Source organism: Siniperca chuatsi, linkage group LG12, assembly GCF_020085105.1.
Source record: "Siniperca chuatsi isolate FFG_IHB_CAS linkage group LG12, ASM2008510v1, whole genome shotgun sequence".
NCBI classification, from domain to species: Eukaryota; Metazoa; Chordata; class Actinopteri; order Centrarchiformes; family Sinipercidae; genus Siniperca; species Siniperca chuatsi.
The window spans coordinates 9,214,134-9,234,630 of NC_058053.1; the positions used below are offsets into that span (position 1 = coordinate 9,214,134).

Genomic DNA, 20,497 nt, shown 5'->3' on the forward strand with positions numbered 1-20,497 from the left:
GAGCTCTCTACATTGACTGACTTCACCTGTCTACATTTTATTACAGCTTGTTAAATCTGCATGATACTAACATAATGCATAATAATGTAAGCATAATTCATAGGCAGAGGGCTGATCAGGTTCCGCTTGATGTTCAAAGTAAACTAATTCATCCCCTTTAATAGCCATATTTGATTTAATGTAAAAACCCACTGTCCGGCAAGCCTGCCATATTTCTCAACTTCATAAAACTATTTTACTTGTTTCCTGAAAATGCCAATTTCTCCTATAATCCAGGCCAGGCACAATTACACAGATGCTTGTACAATATAATGCAATCCTAGGTGTTGAATTTACTGTGTCCACCCCCACATTAAACTGATTTAGTCAGTTAGATTTCCTGCACTAACATTAATGGGAGAAGGAGGTAAGACTGAAAACTCTAAAGACAACACTTTTAAACTTTGCCTGTCTTGGTGTACATTTTGAGATCCTTCATGTGTGACTACAGTAGCAGGGTTTAGGAATTACCAGCTACTTGCTTCCATGCTTCAACTATAGTAGGAATCTTATGACATCTTGTGCCAAGCTAGTTGCTGGTTACAATAATAATGGCCTTGCGTAGAAGTAGTATTAGCCATATCCATTGTTTTTAACAAACATCTTCTACAGTGCACTCCAACAAAGGTATTTTCATAAAGCCAAATAGAAATTTTTATAAAAAGGACATCGGTAGCGTTCTAATAAAATAAGAATTACTGTTATATTAAAGGTAAATGTTATTTACCTTCTCTGTAATATATAATCATCCCCCAACAAGCCATCATTTTGGTTTTATTCTTATTCTTAGGATAAGAATCTCAAGGTCCATTTTTCACAGTCAGTAGCTCGTTTCATAAAATATCACTTTTCAACCAGAGCCGAACAAAGCCATTCACAATGGCTCTTATTCACCCACGCAGACATCGATGGCAGCAAAGCTGCTGTGCTCATCGGAAATAATTTGGTCTTCAGTGTCTTGCTCAATTATTTTCTGGTGTGAACATTACTGCCTCACAATAACGCTAGCATGGCAATAGATATCTTGGCCCGGTGCAGTCACTACCTGGTGTCTCTCCTGGTTCCCTGGCAACATCCCTGTGACATCAAGACTCCATGAATTACAGGAAATAGTCCAGCACATGACCCCCCATACAACCATAATGTATTGATGTTACATTTTGGTTTCATATGGATTAAACAGAAGAGAGATAATGTATTAATTAGTGAACTTTAGAGATGCTAGTAGGCCGATTTTGTAACCTTCGGACAGAGCCAGGCTAGCTGTTTCCCCCTTTATCCAGTCTGTGTGCTAAACTAAGCTAACCAGCTGCTGACTCATATTTACCATACAGACATGTGATTGGTATCAATCTTTTAATCTAACTCTCAGTAAGAAAGCAAATAAAAGTATTTCCCAAAATGTCAGACTATTCCTTTACGAGGCTTGGCACACCTGGCTGGCTCTCAACATGACATGAAATGAGTGTAAACATTTAATATGAAACTGAAGTAAAAAAAAAAAAAAAAAGAAAGAAATACTACTGGTGCTGCACCAAAAAAGTCAGTTGCCTACAAGTCCTTAAAATGAAAAAACATTACACCTTTAGAGGTAAAATGAGCAATTTCACATGCAGAATAGTGGGCCCCTGTTCTTCAAAGCCTTAGCTACAGTATATTTGTAGCTCAAGAAAACAGTCTGAATAAGACAATGATCCTCATTGTCTTATCCCTTTGAACATGCTTTAGCTATGGCAACACAGCGTGCTTATGATTTTTTTTCATAACCAACACATTGTAATGCTCTGCTGCTAACTTTCACTTTAATAACTTATGCTCATAGTTTATATCAAAACATGCCACTGTTTATGGTGTATCTCTTGAGTCACCATATGCTTCCAGCGAGCCCTGGGTCAACTGTGAGGAAGGCAGTTTTTCTTACCCTCCTTCCTGTGATGTGGTGCTGAGTCATCAGGGACTTGAACACAGTAGGTCTTCCTGGTCTGGATCCCCCCTCCACACAGAATACTGATGTTAGCCAGCCGCCGGTCCTGCTGGCTCAGTAAGGGGAGGATGCGACATTCGCCCCAGTCAGTGGTCCTCCACACATACCTGAGAGAGTGCACACAGACATGCAGACACATTTGGAATACGAACAAGCACACGGCAGTTAAATGGAGTCACTGCTGGAGTCACTGTTTGATATGTCTTAGGAAGTATACAGGCGTATCATGTCTGTGTATTTTCAGAAACAAAGCTGCAATCCATTCAGAAACAATTGATAAATGAATGCATTTAAAAAGGATAAAGTGTCTGTATACACACAGCAGCCACACAAATCAAAAGACAAATCAGCAAGAGCAGTCTCTGACAAGAGCCTCTCTCACAGTGTCAGATGGAGGAAGGCATGATTATTTTGATTTCAAAACTTCTAAACAAATGTTTGGTTTCAACTATAAAAAATGCAGTGGTTCAGAAAGCAATAATATTGGAGGAGTTTACCAGAACAACAGCCTGTAGTAATCTATCAAATGCTTAATTTCCGTAATGAGTTTTCCCTAATCATGTAAATCCTCTGCTCTCAGGCACTCCGTGTAGATTTAGCAAATAAAACAAAATCTACCAGCAGGGAAAATAATTCTCTATTGACTACTTTGTTTACTGCATGTAATATTAGCCAAAGCCTAGCTCAACTCAAATGCTCCTAAAATAATGAGGTTCTGTCAGACACTGTTTGCCATCCATGTCGTGTCCATTGGGTCAGGAACTCCCAACAGTACATGAGGTTATTATAGTTGTCACAAGATAATTGAGGTAATGCCAAAAAAATATGCACAAAATAATTCAATAGTGAAAACATGACTATTTGTAGCCTCTAGGCTTTCTCTCATAATCATTCAGGGGAAAAAGCTCAGAGAAACAAAATTAAAAATCATTATTTGGTTTTAGACTTTGACATTTTGTGCATAAACATCTGCATCAAAAGATTACACGTGAACAGAGCTTTTGTTACAGAGGATCAAAATGAAATGATAACCATTACTGTTAAGAGCTACCTGGGGCAGTTTGGAAGTAAATCTCCTATGATGTTGCAAGCTTCTTTTTCCTCAAGGGCAGGACATCGTTTCCCCCCTCCGACTGGGATCTGTGCCATGATCCGTGACCGGAGGCGGTAGCCAGGAGACAGGTCGGTGGACCGGCAGGTCTTAGAGCAGGGACTCCACGATGACCAATCAGATGTCTGACAGTCTTTGGGCATCACACATGCCTGGAAGGTCAGGGGGGAGTTGTCCTTGGTACAAAGACTTCAGATTGAGAGGGAAAAAAAGAAGTTAAAGAAGAAAATATTACAATTTTGACACATCAAACTTTATTTCTTAACATAACCTCTTTGTAACCCCTTCACAGTTTGGGAATACAGTTGCTATACTAAGAGTGGGAGAGAACGAAACAAAGGAATGAGAAATGTTAGAAGTGGTCGGGATTCAAATAGATAGGTGGGCAGATTGAGGTAAAAATTACATCAATTGTAAGAAACACCAGCTGTGTGCAGAATCTTGGATAGTGGATATCTTGATTTCCTGATGAAAAAATGTCCTTTGCAGCTTCCACTTCTACATGACAATATTCAAAGCTATTACATATACATCATAATAACACAGGTCTCAGACATAAAGTCAGCCTTAACATAAATGGTACAAAGAGCTGATATGCTCACTTAAAAATACTTAACAAGTCATGTAATTACAGCTTCCATTGTTTAATTTGGACAATTTAATTAGTTAGGTTATTAAGATGTGAGTACAATGCTCATATTAGAATTTTACTTTGTAATTAGGCTGTAATTAGAAAAGCAGAATGAGGCAGAACTCAGGTGGGAAATGCATATTCAAAAGCTCCAATCCCACTTCTTAGTAAATACCATGCTAATCAGGCACTGTACTGTACTGTAAATGGTCCCTTCACACTTAAGCCACAAAGCCAGTGAACCTGCCTTGTCTGGGATAATAACATGAGAATATCAAACACAAAATTACATACATCGTTTTAAGCCCTTTCATCCAAACGGCATGGGACAAACAAAACTCATTACATCAAAACTAGCATGATACTGAATTCAATACTGTACATTAGAGTTCCCTAAAGCTGCCACTGCTTAGCTTTTATTTAGCTGTGCAATGCACTGCTCATGACTATAAATATAAAAAGCAATGTCAAACAATGAAAATGCATAATTCCAAGTGGTTTCTGATACCAAGACTTCCATGAATGGCAGTCAACAATTGATTTAAACAGTCAGCTAATAGCGTCACTTTACACCATGTAGATGGTAAAGTGGAATTTAGTCAATATGATATACATGCAATGACTTTTTCTCTCCTTGAAAAGAATGCACAAGATTGAATGCTGTTTATTTCGGTGTGTGTATGTATCAATATGTGCGTGTTTGTCTGTGTGTGCTTGCTTTGTGTGCGAGCATGTGCAGAAAAATCTATTCTTATCAAATCCAAATATCAGGGTTAACTCAAACAGCAGGGACAGGAGGGGAGCAGCACTTGACATTTACCACAATAGGACCTCACCACCATGCTAATATGCAGGCGAAACACCACCAGCTCTCACATGATTTCGTTATAATTGAATAAATAACCACCATCAATAACAACCTTTTTGTTTCACTGAATACACCTCCGCATGAGGAAAATGACCCACTGGGATTATGAGGGGGATGACCATTGATCATGTCCCTGTCATGTTACGAAACAATAAGAGTGTGGAAGAACCATAAAAACAATCGACTCCATTAGGACTATTTCACCTGACAGACACCCACATTCAGCTACAGAGCACTTTGTATAACTCACCTCATATGCTACATCAGTGGATACATGTAAGATAAATCCAGTTATGTGTACAGGTCTATTCCCCAGACCAACTACAAACCAGTTCTTTTCACACCGCCACATTGCTTTCATATTAATCTTGGACTTATCTTGGACCTTAAGAAATGCACTATTTTTCAGTGTGTGTTTATTTCCCATGTATTCATGCAGGTTCACCTTTTTTATTCTCACTGAAAGGTGCAGCACTTGTGATTGGCTTACCTCAGCATAGCATTCTTGCCGTCACCCCGTGTGCAGCGGACTTGTCGTGTCTGGTATCCCACCTCCAGTTCCCATGACATGGGGTACTTGTTGTGTGCATGAGGATGGTGGTGGTGGTGGTGGCGATGGGAGTGGTGGTGAGAAGCCTGTGTGTGCAATGTGACTGTGTTGTTCTCATTGGAGCTGGTGCTGAAGTCCACTGTGGTCCTACCACTTAACAGGGCATCCTTGTGATGGGGAAGTCGGCACTCGCTCCAGGCCCCTACTTTAAGGCTGTACTGGTACGCGCCCTCCCCAGCAGGGCAGTCAACAGGGCTAGAACAAGTCCTCGTCTCAGTCAGGTTTGGGCAGTTTGCACCTCCGTACATTGGTGTGGCCAGGACATGTCGAGTCCGATGCTGCAGGCCAGCACCACAGGTTTTGCTGCAACTTGACCAAGAGGTGAAGTCTGAAACTACACAGTCCTGGGGGCAGGGGATGAGACATGCCTGCTCCACAGGTGGTTTCTGGGAAAAGAACTCACATATCCTCGAGGTGACTGTAGTATGGTTTGAAGTGCGTACACAGTGGACTTTGCGTCGCTGGATGCCATGCTGTGCTGTAATGCACTCAGCCATCCTCAGCTTGAGCTCGTTGTAAAAGAAAGGGACAAGAACACAGCCCCCCCAGTCTGACACCTCCCACTCAAAGAGGTCCTGGTGCCAGTCACAAACCTTAAAACAGTGCCGCTGGCTTTCTGGCTTGTCCGTGTGCTGGCAGTGGGAATGGTGGGTAGTCCAGCCCTCCATGTGGACACACCATATTGTCCTTGTCTGAACCCCACCAGAACCGCACTCCTCCCCGATACACTGACCCCACTGGCCTGCAACCAAGAAAAGACACACGGAGAGGGCATTTTCATTAAAACCTGGAGCTTTAGGAAAAAATGATGATTTAAATTGCAGCTATCTGGAAGCTTGCAATCAAGCACAATTCAAGGCCATCCACTTAACCTCCATGATTGCTTTATTCATGAACTGAGGAAGAAAGGGACAAAGGAACACAAAGTAATCAAACCACTGGAGGACATTTCTTTAGTTAGTTTCTCAGTCACAAAGGACTACATTCACTTGATCCCATACTGATCAATGTCTTAGACTATGTAAGACATGGCCAGCTGTGCAAATACAGTTGCTGTTCGGTCAGGCATTATTGTAAGATGCTATTACTTTGCTGAACTGCAATATTTTGTGAACTCTTTCAATATGGATTAAGAGCAATATCTTGTTTTTAATTTCAGTAATTCCTATTAATGTCATCTCTACAACAGTGAAAACATCTTGTCTGCAAAGATGAAACACCGTGCAAGGAAAGTTTTTATAGATCTTTTGAACAAAGACTATTGATTTTCATTTAAAATAACCCAAACCAACCAAAGACATGTCTGGCATTTTGCTGTAGTCTGACTCTTTGCTCACAGCACACTGAGGATTTGAGTTATCTTGATGTGCAATTACCATTGCTGGCTGGAATAATTTAAGAAGACAATCAGGACCTGTCTTAAAAAGGAACTGCTTTAGGAACTGCTAACAACACCACAGTTCAAGTGGTGGTCAAAAGGTCAACTGGCAAACAGGTGCTTAATTTCATATCTGACAAGTTCTGACGGTTGGTTCAGTCGATGCCTGATGGTCTGCAAAGAGCGCAGTTCAAAAACGTAACAAAAACTTACTTAACAAATGTATCGTTAGGTATTCTGATTTATAACTCTAAGCTCTACTCCAGTTACCTTTTATATAGCAAACTCTGAAACATACATATTGTGAAAACATATTATGTGAACATTATGATCATCCATATTATCGTTTGAAGCTTAGGGCCTTAGGAAACTAAAACTAACTAAGTAGCCAAGTTAAGCTATACTCACAAAAGGTGCAAAATCCTGTTTTCACTCCTCATGAAAATGCTCAGTCCAATAAATTTCACACACAGTTAAGTTATGAAGAGAGTGGCAACTTCCTTTTCAGGTATTTACCAATGTATCTGAGTGATGATGTGGTGGATTTCTGCAGCGTGAAACAGAACCGCACTTGGCAGTCAGTACTTGGTAACATCAAAGTATGTGTGACAAAAGCACAGTAATTCTCCACCTCTGACAAACAGTAGAAAGCAGCAGTACTCTGTGGTCAGAGAGGGAACAAAATTGCTGATACTTTTTTTCCGTGCAAGTGAAAACTTGCATCAGCGTCAAATTGTAGCTTAAAATGTAATACTTAGATGAATTCAAGCTGACCACAGCCTCTATTTATGTGAAGAACTACAAACTTTCACAGGCACATTCAAGTCTTCAGATGGTGAGGATATGAAACACCAAAAAAGCTAGATTTTTTATATAACTTTAGGCATTTCAGTTGATGTCATCCATCTGAAAAGAAAGCTGATTCTATTATTTATTCATATGGGGTAAAAAAAAAAAGTTAAATTAGAATTGAAGTGACAAATAGAGGAGGGTGTCATAGTGGTGCAGTGGTTAGCATTGTCACCTCACAGCAAGAAGTTCCTGCATGGGTTCAAATCAACAGGCCAGCTGTGTGGAGTTAATGGATGGATGGATGGATTACAAATACAGAAAGACTGTCTGGAAGATTGTGTGCTAAATGTTGCTGTGAATAACAATCAGACTGTTCCTGCACACAATGCTCAGTTCACTTCCTTCTGTTGTAAAAGATACAACACAAGCCGATATTCAGTCTCATGAAAACAACTGTCAGTCCCAATACTGAACATACTGTAGCCTAACACAATTTGGTTAACGAGAAACGGAGGTCCCTGGACTGTTAAATAAGAATATACATTTTGAAATTAAAACTTCACAGAGAGAGCTTGTTGTCATGTGTAGGCAACCCCCCACTGAACTGTTTCTTGGTTGCTGTAATCTTTTATGAAGTGGATTTCTGAATAATAATCATTTTGTTGAAGACTTGAATAGGTCTACTTTCTTGCTTTCAATATGTTCTCAAATCTATACCAGAATATAACTTGATATAGTGATCCACGTTGTGTTAATATCTGCAGTAGTATGTGTAGATTAAAGATTTTAAAAAGGCTAATTAAATAGCAATTTAATAAAATACTAAATTAATTTGTAATTCATAAAACCCAATCCAAAAACTGATTTGTGCCCAGTTAATTTAGTTTTTGACCTTTTTGTGCTCATTTTTCAAAAGAAGTAGACATAAATTAGAAAAAGAAAAAAATGAAATCAATTTGCTGATATGATGTGGTTATCTGTCGATCACGTTTCTTCTCATCCAGTTATTTTGCCACATGCTATGAAAAGGATAATTTGATTCATTTCTTCTAATTGGAATTAAATTGATGTAATAATAAGATCCTACTGCTTCCTAAATTGCTTTCGAATGACAACTCGCTGAAACTGTTTCATGCCTTTCGTGCCAGAGAAATCTGTTGTTAACGCTTTGTTTCCTGGCCAACCATAGACACGACAACGCTGCTTTGAAGCTGTTGCTTTTTGCTTAAGGGGGCAATATTTCAAACTGCTGAATTGTTTCACAGTTCATTGAAGCACATCATTAAGTTTATTCGTCTTGGCAATGTTAATGGGGACTTACAGTGTAACTAACATCATTATGTTCATATGATCTTTTTGTCTTGGACTCATTTTGTTTTTAAAGCAAGTACAATACAACAGCTGAACACACCAATGCCAAAGCTCAAAGGATAAGAAATCACAATCATTACATTTTATGACTTTAATTTACAAAGAGATTTTTTTTATACTGGAAAAGAGATTAATGATTTGTCCATTGGTTTAATTTCAGGAACTATGTAGGACATACCTAGAGGCACAATAACAAGAACATGAGCATCTTTGTCTGACACAGTGTGAAACCAACTGAGAGTATTCCAGCAAATGTTGTATGTGGTGCAAACTGATCACTGTCACAACAATTATTATCATCCTTTTATCGTCCTTCCCACTGTAGCTAAATGTGTCCAAGATGACACCTTTTCTCTCACAGTACATGGTTGGCATAGACATCAAAGAGTCTTTTTTTCAATTCCAGTCCAGATTACATGGGTATGTGGTACAAAATATGATCCACATGTGACTTGTTTTGACCCATTCAACTTTTAGATGTAATTGTGTAATTGTACTGTGAGCAATTACATCATTTGCCTTTCACAGGATGTCGGAATTTTGGCGACACATTGCAACACACAATAATGTAGAGAAAGCCACATTAAAACTTCACTGGAGACACATTGGAATGATTTGGGATGGGTGGAGATCCCTTAGGGAAGAGGCCATAGTCACACTGTTACTGCTACTACACTGTTACATAGTTGTTACACTGAGAGGTGCCCTGCTATGAGCAGCACTGTCTAAGACAGCTGCACTGAATGCAGCAGACAGATAATTACTGAGCAAGACCTGTGGCTTTATGGGGATAGAGCTCCATTAAAAAGGTTAAAACATGGGGATAGAACTCTATTAAGAGGTGAAATCATAAGCACTTGAAGGTAACAAATATTTGGTAACATTAGCCTTCATTTTTTGCCTTTTTTTATTTGATAACGCAGCTGAAGACAGACAGGAAATGGGGAGAGAGACAGGGGATGATATCCACTGCAGTCAACTCGGTCCAGGCACATGGGGCGCGAGCGCTATCAGGCTACCAGGTGAGCTGCTGGGGAGCTCCAACATTAGCCTTCCTAAACAAAAGGCCATTTGTAAATGAAGGATGGCTATTTTATATAGAAAATGAGCTCCATAAAAAGGCCAAACAAAATAGCTCAAAATAGAAACATGGGTGCATGCCCAAACTGGAGCAGCTCATGAAACATTTTTATTGCCAGAGCCCATTTAACTTGAAAGTGGACCTTCACCAATAAATGTGCACTTTAAGTAGCAAATGTATTCAGATTCTCATTACAGCATAGGCTGTAGCATGTTGTATTAAACTGAACATGATTTTGTTTCAGTTTGAATTGATAGTTTGAGCTCTGGCTTAGGATGATGTGAGCTGCCAGGCTATTTGTTTACAACCTCAAAGACACTTGAAGCACTTTGAACAGGAGAGACATGCTGTTTCTGTCAGAAGAGAGAAGAGGCTATGAAAGATCACTCAGCTGTGAAAACATCTACATATATGGAAACATTTTAATTAGACACATTAGACTGTAGATGTCAGTCAAATTTAATTTCAAAAAAGTGTAGTCGTACCCCCACTTCCAACATTCCTGCCCCGTACTGTGCTTAAAGAGACATTCTTAATTCAGTCAAAGCTGACAAGAAAAATCTTATATGGGTTACACCCTAAAATAGACATGAAAAGCCCTCCACAAAAATAAGATGTGAGCAGCAATTTATAGCTGAGCCTAAAGACCTTCAGTGTCAACACTGAGCAGCTGAGTGCACTGCTGTTGTGGTCAAGTGATGGCACTCTTTCATGATAACCACTCTTTCATCGGCATGACCAACTTTGCTCAATGGGGCTGTTTTCACACTGTGCCAGGATATGTGCGTGTGATTTATGGAGGTGTGATTGGGAGTGATTCCGCTGCCAGGGGAGCCAGCTAACACAAGCACTAGTTCATCTCCAAAGCTCTGAATAATCACTCTCTCGATCTGTCAGCATCAGCATCTGTCAGCTCCTCAGGAGGAACCAGTCACCCACAGCTTCTTCATTCCTGTCGCTCTTAGTCGCCTTGCTTACACCTCCAGGGGCCTCCAGTACCCCTGGGGTCACTGCTATATTTACTATTCCGTTTACGTCCTAGTATAGGGAAAAAACTGAATTGGCAAGAGGCTGAGCAGACTTCCCTAAAATACAGGAAAAGACAGAAATTAAACTTAACCAGTGCAGCGTGACTGAACACGTATTCTCTTTTTCAGCAGTGTTCAGTTGAACCCTTAAGTTGGACAAATGATAGCAAAGCTGTTCAACACGTAACACAACAAAAGCAATCTCCACTATGCCCTGAATCCAGACAGATGGGGACAAAGAAGAAGCAAACAGCAAAGCAGTAAACTGTCTCTTAAACAGCAGCGAGCAGAATTCCATCAAGAGAAAACCACATTCCCCACTGTTAAATCTTTTGCCTCTCTAGTCCCTTTAATTACATTTGGTAAAAGCATCAGTGAGTAAGGACAGTGAAGTCTTATAGAATTTATTGAGGCTGAACTCCAACTTCATGCCACCATTTTGGACCCTTTAATGTACAACATTTACTAGTGCAGCTTTAAACTTTTACATGTAAACAGCTCGATTTCACACGTCCAAAGACACTTCTGTAATGCAAGAATGACATTTTTTAGCCATGCATCCTCCTTCAGTGTATCACAGGAAACAGACACAAAGATTTTTTGAGCATTTTAGATCATACTGATCTGTGTCTCTATCTACTGCACTGTCCCGAGCACGTTATTTAGCTTGAATTGCATAAGAAACATATCAATTACTTAATTTCTGGAGAGACTTCTCTGTTAACAACATTCAATACTGAAACTTGAACAGAACAACAGCACCACACTTTTAATTACATATTTACTACAGTGACACATCATGTTTTTCTCTCTGTTCCAGAGCTTTTGGTGCATTTTCTTCACAAACATCTGCTGAGTTTACTCACCATCCATCTTCAACATCTCTGCCTGAGTTAAGTTTGACTGTTTGGATACATGCGTCCTTTGTCACAACACTTTTTAATTAAATGATACCTATACCACTGAGCCTCATTATGCACAGAGCCGTCCCCCATGCCACACTTCCATCAGTTGTAATTTATGAGCAGCGAGGTGCATCCTCAATTACAACATTCATATATGCAGAAATTCATCAGATTATCATCAGACAGTCAATCCATCTCCAGAAGGCCTGAATCAGCTCATTTTATCCAAGTGTTTATGTATCAGGTTAGAAGAAATTGTGTGAAATGTGAGAGAAGGAAGTTAAAAATCATCGCCAGAGGACAATTCACAAGCAAATTAAGTGACAAAGAACACACATCACCTGCAGCTAAAAATAAAGTTTGTGTGACAATAAAAAGGATGAGCAGCTACTGTGAGAAGTTTGACCTTCCTGCTTGAATTTAAATCATATATTTCCATAAATGCTCAATAATTGAATGCGTTATAGTATTTGTGTTTTGGCTTAACAATGAGATACTTATTGCAGCTTGCATTATCCCGAGGCAAAGCATCAAATGCAGCTTCAATATCCCACACTAATGAATTACGTACCTTGGGGCTGCAATACTATACACATGGCCCCAATAGGCTTTTGTTATAATTTAGCATTCAGCCCTACAGCACCAGTGCCAGACCTACTTGAATGCCTAATCACTTACTGAATGGCCAGCAGTATAAACAAGACAACACTAACACATGTTGTGCCCATTGAGTGATGTAATCCTCATTTGGGCCAATAAGTAACTAACCAAATAAGCACTGTAATGCAAACCCCTCTTCAGCCAAACAATGTAATTTTAAAATGCCAAAGTGTAGTAACGAGACTCGTTTCCTTCCATTATTGAAAATCTGATGTGGTGGAATCAGTGGTGTTCGAGATATTATGCGTGATAAATGGACAGACAAATACATATTCAGACTGGGACTGATCCAGAGTCTCTAGCCTGATTTCACCAGGTGTGCTGGTTCAAAAAGCTAGTCTCACACTCTGTACTATACAAACCATAATGCAGGACCTACAAACTCCTCTGCTCTGATTTATCTCAAATCAATACTGCGGTAAATCATGAAGAGGATCATTTTAATACCAGCATGAAGACTTCTAAGTGAGTAATCAATCATATTTAGTCAGTATTAGCATGATTCTTTCAGTGAGTTATCATTATGTGGGGTAAGGACAGTATTAAGATTGCACAGTAGTCAGACAACACAGTAAGGTGGACCCACAAGAAATAATAGAGATCATAAGGAAGTAATGCCCTTTCTGACATATTCACTGTCTGTTTTCTGGACATATTTCCCTCTTCAGCCAGAGCAAAACAAACAACACAGCAATGTGATGGGCTGCATGATTATGCCAATGAAAACTGTCATTTTGATCCATATTTATATGCAATCATGGCAGCACAAACACACTGATAGTGTTATAATATAGCATCCAAAAATCAAACACAGCAGAGAACTTCTTCTGATCAAGCACAAAGTTGTGTTACAGTAGCAGCACCTCAATACAGCATATCAAACCTGACGCATCACCACAAAATACAGTATGTTGGATGCATGAAGGTAACGAGCGATACGACATGCATGCAGGCTATTTTGTGTCATTTAAGTCAGGAGTATGGACACAAACATAAATACAGTAGGTCTATAGTATATCACATAATCAGCTTATTTTCAAAGACACATTTTTGCACACTAACTGTGAAATGAATATAAATTTGTGCTTAAACTGTCAATCACAAGCGCATACCCACCTTCAACTGAAGTGAAACCTTTGCTCACTGGTAGCTCGATAAGCTTCATCTGTATATGTGGCTGCATATGCACAGATGAGGAATAAGCTTGCATTTATTATTTTCTTCTCTGCCTGATATATTTTTTCTGGGCCATTTCTTGATTCACATTTGTCTTTGTTTCTTCTCTGTATATGCTAACCTGCCCACAGCAGTGGGCTGTCAGAGAGTTTCAAATGGGTGCTGTTGAAAACACAGGCTCCTTTCTGTTAAGTCAAGACAAAACAAGCAAAGGTGGGTGGATAAATAATTTAAAAACAGCTGACATGAACTTAATTTTCCCAGGTTTCAATGCCTTCACGATAAAGATCCTCGACTAAGACATTACATGTAACCTATTGGCTAAATTCAGTGAATGACCTACAATAGGTTCTCAGTTTTAGTGGAAAATTGGTGATATTTTTGCAGATTTGCCTGTCACTTCTGTATGTTTTACTTTCAGATTTAATTGCTGATATCTGTGGGCATGGTGGAATTGCTAGACACGGCTTTACTACTAAAATGTATTGCTTAGAAAATATTGTTAAACTGGGAACTTTAAAACATGTCTGATTGCTGCTGTTGCTTTCCCTGACAGATTCTGTTGTAAATCAATTAACTTGGTGAGTAAAATGTCATCACAACTGACAAGTAATGTCAAAAACTGTAAAAAAAAAAAAAAATAAATACATAAAAAAATAAAAGGTTGACAAATTGTATTCAATTATATGTAATGTCATGTCAGCACAACACAGCAGGGCACTAGTTTCTCTATACTCAGGTTTGACAGTAAATCTCACGTCAGGGACATTTCATTTTTTCATAATAATGAATGTGGCATGTTCCGCTGTCTTGCTAAAAATATGATCATGGTCAGATCTGGACAGGACTTCTTCTCCCACTGAAATCAATGTTTGACTGTTCTATTAACTGGCCTCAGGAGACCTGGTAGTTCATCTACAAAGCAGATATTGTATTTCCTCTAAGATCTCATTTATACACATAGATCCCACTTTGATTTTAGGCTGGAAAACCCCTCCGGGGGTTTCTCTGAGAATCAATGTGTTTACACTGATAAATGCCACAATACTTTAGTCCGTATCACTTTAAGACATGAACACTACAGCCAGCCAGAGGTGTGCTATACCTCTGCGGTGATCAGAATCTTTTTCCATGTAATTGCTTGTCTCATGTGGTCTCCTCAAGTCCTTGCACCAGCCTGTGTAGAGGTGACAAGTAATTGGATAGGATGTCATTCACTCCTCTGTCTCACTGTCTTCTGTCTGACCTGAGATTTCTCTCTCATAAGCACAGGAGCAGAACTAATGGCCATATCTACAGACAGCAACCTGAGGAAAGACCCTGGTGTTTTGATAATGCAGGTGACCAGGGCCATGGCAGGAGAGAGATAAACTGACAATTGTATCTCTGGCAATGCGGCACAGTCTGTATGATATATCTGCTGATTATTTTACAAAAAAACAGACTGAGGCTTTTGCCCCTGGTAATCTGTCGATTAATATTTTGTCCACTGGAAAAAAAATAAAAATTTACAACACAGTATAATTTGACATAAACCCCAGCAATGACTTAAACGCTTTAAATTACATTCATGAATGACGATGCAGGTGATTTTGTGTAGGTGAAATGATGGACTGGAGAAAAAAAAGGGAAGGAATGTATTGGCTGGTTTGGGAATAACTACAGGAAGAACGGAGAATAAACTGATGGTACAAGGCTATGAAGGAATACTCCTCATATGTGTTTGAGGAGAGCCTTGACAAGGCAGCCTTCATGGCTGAACATCTGCTGAAACTTCATTTGAGCACTGATTACTGATGCACCCCAGAGGTTTTCCTTGAACTGCTCACAGAATGAGCAGCGGTTCCCGAAGTGCAGCTCTATTTCTGCTCAAGTGTGAGGTGAAATCACTTCAAATTGAGGCAGGCAGGTTTCATCCACCAGAACAACGTAAACTATGTCTAGAAAGTGCTCATACCTTAACAACAAATATGGTTCATCAGTGCTTAAAACGACATCACCCACATCAGCATGCTCTTATCTGTTGCCTGTATCATGTTGCTAGGTTTAGACAACCAAAACTGCTTGGTTATTAAGGTCATGGAAAGTAACTAAACTAAATCAACTGGTAAAAGCTGCACCAATTAATATTTTTATATTAACAATTCAAGGGGTCGCTCATAGTGACGAACCCAGAGAATTATCACCCAACTGCAGATTCCCTTCAGCTCTACGGAGCGTTTAAGCCTCTTTTAACTCATTGCTTTCTTTTTATGTCTGGCAGACAGACAGACAGACAGACAGACAGACAGACAGACAGACAGACAGACTAACTTAGCGACTAACTTAGCTGTGGAGCATTTAGCTGCTAAGGAGCCAGATATAAGTGTGAATTTTTACGTTCACACAGGTGGCCAGAAACGCAACTTAAAATTAATGCTATTGTTTCTCCGCATCTTGTGGCCCAAAATTCAGTTAATAGTGGTTTAAGTAAAGATTGGCATTATCATCAAGGGAAAAGAACATTTACTGCAGGAGACAGGACTCAAGCTCAGGGCTCCACTGTTAAAGTCAAAGACTTTGTGTGCCCATCCTGACCTCCACACTCTAATTTTTCACTGTCACCCTATGTCCTGCAAGTTGCCTGGTACTTTTGAAGAGGACAGTCTCACTACCACTTGTTGCTTTAAAACAACACTTATTATGTTTCAAGGCATTTGCATTGGTATAGACAAACAGCCAAAGATATGACTTCTTTCTTTGTTTTCTGTTTAATAACAGTAATTATAAACATGTCTATATGTTCAACAATGTTCTTCAAACTTTTTTACGACAATTGTTGTAAAAGTTATAGACAGTTATCATTTAACTCAAAAAGTTAACTCAACAATTTACATAAATAACTCCAAAGCATGCTCTGTGCTCTTTCTGCAATTATAGTAATTGAACCTGTGTGTTGGCAGAGCGGCACAGCTCCTGCCTCCCTGCTTCCTCCCACCGTCCAAAGACATGCATGTGGGATAACTCTAAATTGCCCGTATTGAATGAATGGTTGTCTGTCCTTGTCTGCGCCCTGCGACGAGTTGGCCACTGTCCATGAGTAGATGGAAAAAGCAAGGAAGAAGTTCCTATCCTCGATTATAATTACCCTTCAACATATTTCATTTTGTGATTCATTTGAACTGAAATTACTTGTAAAGAAAAGTGATTGGTATACAACATTTCTTTAACATTTGATTCTCAAAAGGAGTCATCAGGATCATTAGCATGCATACTTCAGTATTGATCTTCCCCTCCCAAGAAACATCTGCCTCACTCTCACTGAAAATGAATGGCAATTCATGAATACACTGCTGTTTTTGAAAGCATCTTTGTCCACAGGGTTTTCATGTTCCAGATTCATTTCAGGGTGCAGCCTTAAATCAGAGCAATTTGTTTTTCCCTTTAATCAACCACAAAATGGTCCCAGAGCTGAGGTGAGGACCAATTCAAAGAGGACCACGAGCCAAGAGAGTTTCTCTGACAGAAGAAGCGATTACCAGAGTCAGGTAGCCTGCGGAGTGTAACCTGCAGAGGCTAAATACTTCACCTATTCGCCATCTGTCATTTGTGTTCCCTGACCAGCAAAAGCTCAGTGTTCAGCTACAAGAAAACAACTGTTTCCTATTTTACACCTCATAGTGAAAGTACAATATAGAAACAATACAGTATGCTTTCAAATGTGAAATTGAAAAATCGCTCAATATACTCTGTAAGGCTGCCGTACATTGATACCCACATAATCACCTAAGCCAAAACACACAACACAACAGTCTCATTCCTGTCTTTATCAGGGATCCAAACAAAGTCATCTGTACAGCCGCAGTAGTTGTTATCACTGAGTCCATTAGAGATGTGCAGACACCTCAGATTCCATTCCTCTGGGAGACGTATTGGAAAGAACAGAAAACTAATGGATAGTTTGGGAGTTCTGATAGTTGGAGGTGTACCTTCCTTCATCTCCCTCAGATAACACGGCTGTGGTGTGCAAATAAGCCAAAGTCAAATATATAGGAGAAATGTATGAATGGCAGAAATAATTTTGTTATTTTTGGCTGATCGGTTGGTTGGTTCAGCCACTTGGTCCACCATTTTGGTCCTGAGTGATATCTTTATTGAGAGACAATAAATATTATTGTTGAGAGACTATAATATTTATTCTCAACAGTTCCAAGCTAAAAAAAAAACATGCATTATGTAAAATATAATCAATGTAAATGTAACCCAAGCAATCAAACCGCATCCTTCACATGTCACATCATGATGCAACAGTGTGTATTGAGTCCTTGACTGATCTGTTGTCGGAGAGCTTAGCATTGTCTTTTTCATTATTGAATACACACAATAAAAAAGGCAGTTATGTAAGCGTGGGCACACATCAGGGAGAGGCGTGGGTGTGATGCACGGATTTTAAATGACAACAAACCTGGTGCAGCCCACCCTGAAAAGCAGCTGTGTGGCTTGGATTTTGTGGATCATAACTCAAGGCAGAAATTGAGACAAGGCATTCACAGCTCTGAGTATGAATTAAATATTCCCTACTCTGCACTGTGCCACCATATTATTAGGTACACCTGTAATAAAATGTAATACAATAACCCTGCAGTAAATCCTACCTTAATGAAGTATTATACATTCAGTTTTTGGTGATACTGTTGTAAGGTCATTTTGGAGGCTGTAGTTTTTGGTGCTGTTGAATTGTATTGTGTTATACTGATATTTTACTCACATAGCAAAATTAACTTTGAAATGACTATAAGCTACCTAAAGATCTGTTTTTACAATGTGACCTGGCACATTCTGCAGGGTGGTGTTATCTGTCAGATGTGAACACTCTTAGGCCTCATCTTGGTCTAACTGAAATAGAGAAAATCTACATCTTGAGGTATCTAATCTCAGCTCTGTGAACATAAATCTGGCTACAGTCATGATACTGCCAACAGCAACATTCACTTGTCACATGCCCCATTGACATGGTACATGGTGAAGGAAAAGGGAGGAGAAGTCAGTGTTGCTGAGACTCTTGCTGAGGCTTTCTTGCACAGCAGTTCCGCTGTCACGCTGTTCTCTGCACAGATCAGTGAAACACTATAGAGAATACTATAGTACAGCACTACAGAAGAAAACTATTGGGAACCTTTTGCTCTCTATGGGAATCCGAAAGGCGCAACAGAAAGCTCAGTGCGCACTGTACTCTGAATAATATTCATCTACTGATGCCCAAGCTATGCAACCACAAGAAATTTAAAAAATGTAAGGTATTACCTTGGACCGGGCCCAGACTGGCCATTGGAAGCACTGGGAGAAGCTGATTTGCCTGGAGTGTCAGTCCAGTGTTAAAAATACAAAATGAACTGGGTAAATCAAAGCGAAAACAACACAGGGTAGCTTCAGTCACTCAGACTGTAGACCGTCAGCTGTCTGGTTTGAACTATTTTGGATGTTTTTTTGCAGCAGTTTTTGTGTGTAGTAATAAAGCTAAAAGATGTGTTACTGGCATAAACAGTAAACAGAAAAAATATTTCAACAAAATGGTTTCAGTATACGTGGTCTGTTGTGTATGTGTGGAGATTGGCCTGGGCCTGGCCTTTTAGTGTTATTGTGCAATCATAATATTACATATACATATGCAATATTAATAAAATGCAATTTTTTCTTTAATGAAAATATCTCAAATGTTTATTTAAAAACAAATAAAGATGTCATAATAATGGAAAAAGTATTGTTTTGGTACCAAAACTCAGAATAAAGTTATTGCACCAGTATCATAAAATCAATCATTTATCAATTAAATACCCAGCCCTACTGTTGCTGATAGCAAGCAGTCCCAGAATGAAAATACATTTGGGATTACCTTTGAGTCAGCGTTGTGCTAGCTCTTTGGATCACAAAGACAAATGCCTTTCACCTGTTTACAGCCTGGCAAGTTAACACTCATTTAAAAGAATCAGAGACAGAAAGAGGAGGGGTTAACAGATAACGTTTCTGCTGACATTTTAGGTTCCACTGGACATTAATCAAGAGCATTTCTACATTAGTTACTGAGAAAAAAGATTAGAGAAAGCCCCTGACCAATTTTCTCACCCAGCTGAGCAGAGAGTTTTCGAGCCAATTATGTTTTTGAGAGCTCATCTATTGGGACCTTCCACAGATTCCACCTGTCCTCTGTTAGAAATCTGCAGCCATCATGTCATAATAAGACACATCAAAGACAGTTGGATAATGAAAAGTCTTAAATATCCTTTTCTGATTTGGAAGCAGCAACTCCTATTTCCCAGTGGCTTAACCAAAGAGCAAGACTTGTCATTGTATTTTCAGTTCCTCCCCAATACACTGAGCACATTACGCAAAAGGAATGCTTGAAAACTTCAGGGCAGCCATGATTAATAATCAGTTTCTGCAGATACAGCAAAGACTGTTTCTGAATAAAAGACTGAAAAATAGAATAACAAGACTGCACTCAACTCAGTGCATAACTGAAAATCTCCAAGTTACTCCATTACTGTCACTGTCCCTGGTACTGTCCCCTGAAGAAAGGTCATGGTGTTAATATTTTGTTGCTTCAACATAGCAACAGGTCTGTGCAAATATTGTAAGATATAGATATATTAACAGATACAGCCACTAGTTTGGTCTCTTGGTGGCACCAGGTAAAAGTTACATGGCCATCAAACTCAAAGGTGTCTACCTGCTGGGAGCGTCAGCGTTCACAGCCAATGTCTGACATGCACAGAAAAACAGAGGCCACCATATTACCTCCACGCCGAAGGTAATAAAAGATCAAGCATCACTCCACAAATCCTAATTAAAAGTTCAACTGGCTTCTCTCCACATGATTAAGTGCT

The 20,497-nt window shown here is 39.4% G+C and overlaps 1 protein-coding gene across 5 annotated transcripts in view; it reads right to left on the minus strand.

Annotated features, from left to right (window-relative positions):
• thsd7ba (thrombospondin, type I, domain containing 7Ba) overlaps nt 1-20,497 on the minus strand; it is a 180,682-nt gene that overhangs the window by 94,549 nt on the left and 65,636 nt on the right. For all 5 annotated transcript variants that reach the window (XM_044218072.1, XM_044218070.1, XM_044218071.1 and 2 more), the window contains 3 exons: nt 5,124-5,985; nt 3,075-3,323; nt 1,961-2,130 (listed from right to left, as the gene is read on the minus strand). In XM_044218072.1, coding sequence (XP_044074007.1) covers nt 1,961-2,130; nt 3,075-3,323; nt 5,124-5,985 — 1,281 coding nt within the window. The remainder of the gene's footprint in view (nt 1-1,960; nt 2,131-3,074; nt 3,324-5,123; nt 5,986-20,497) is intronic.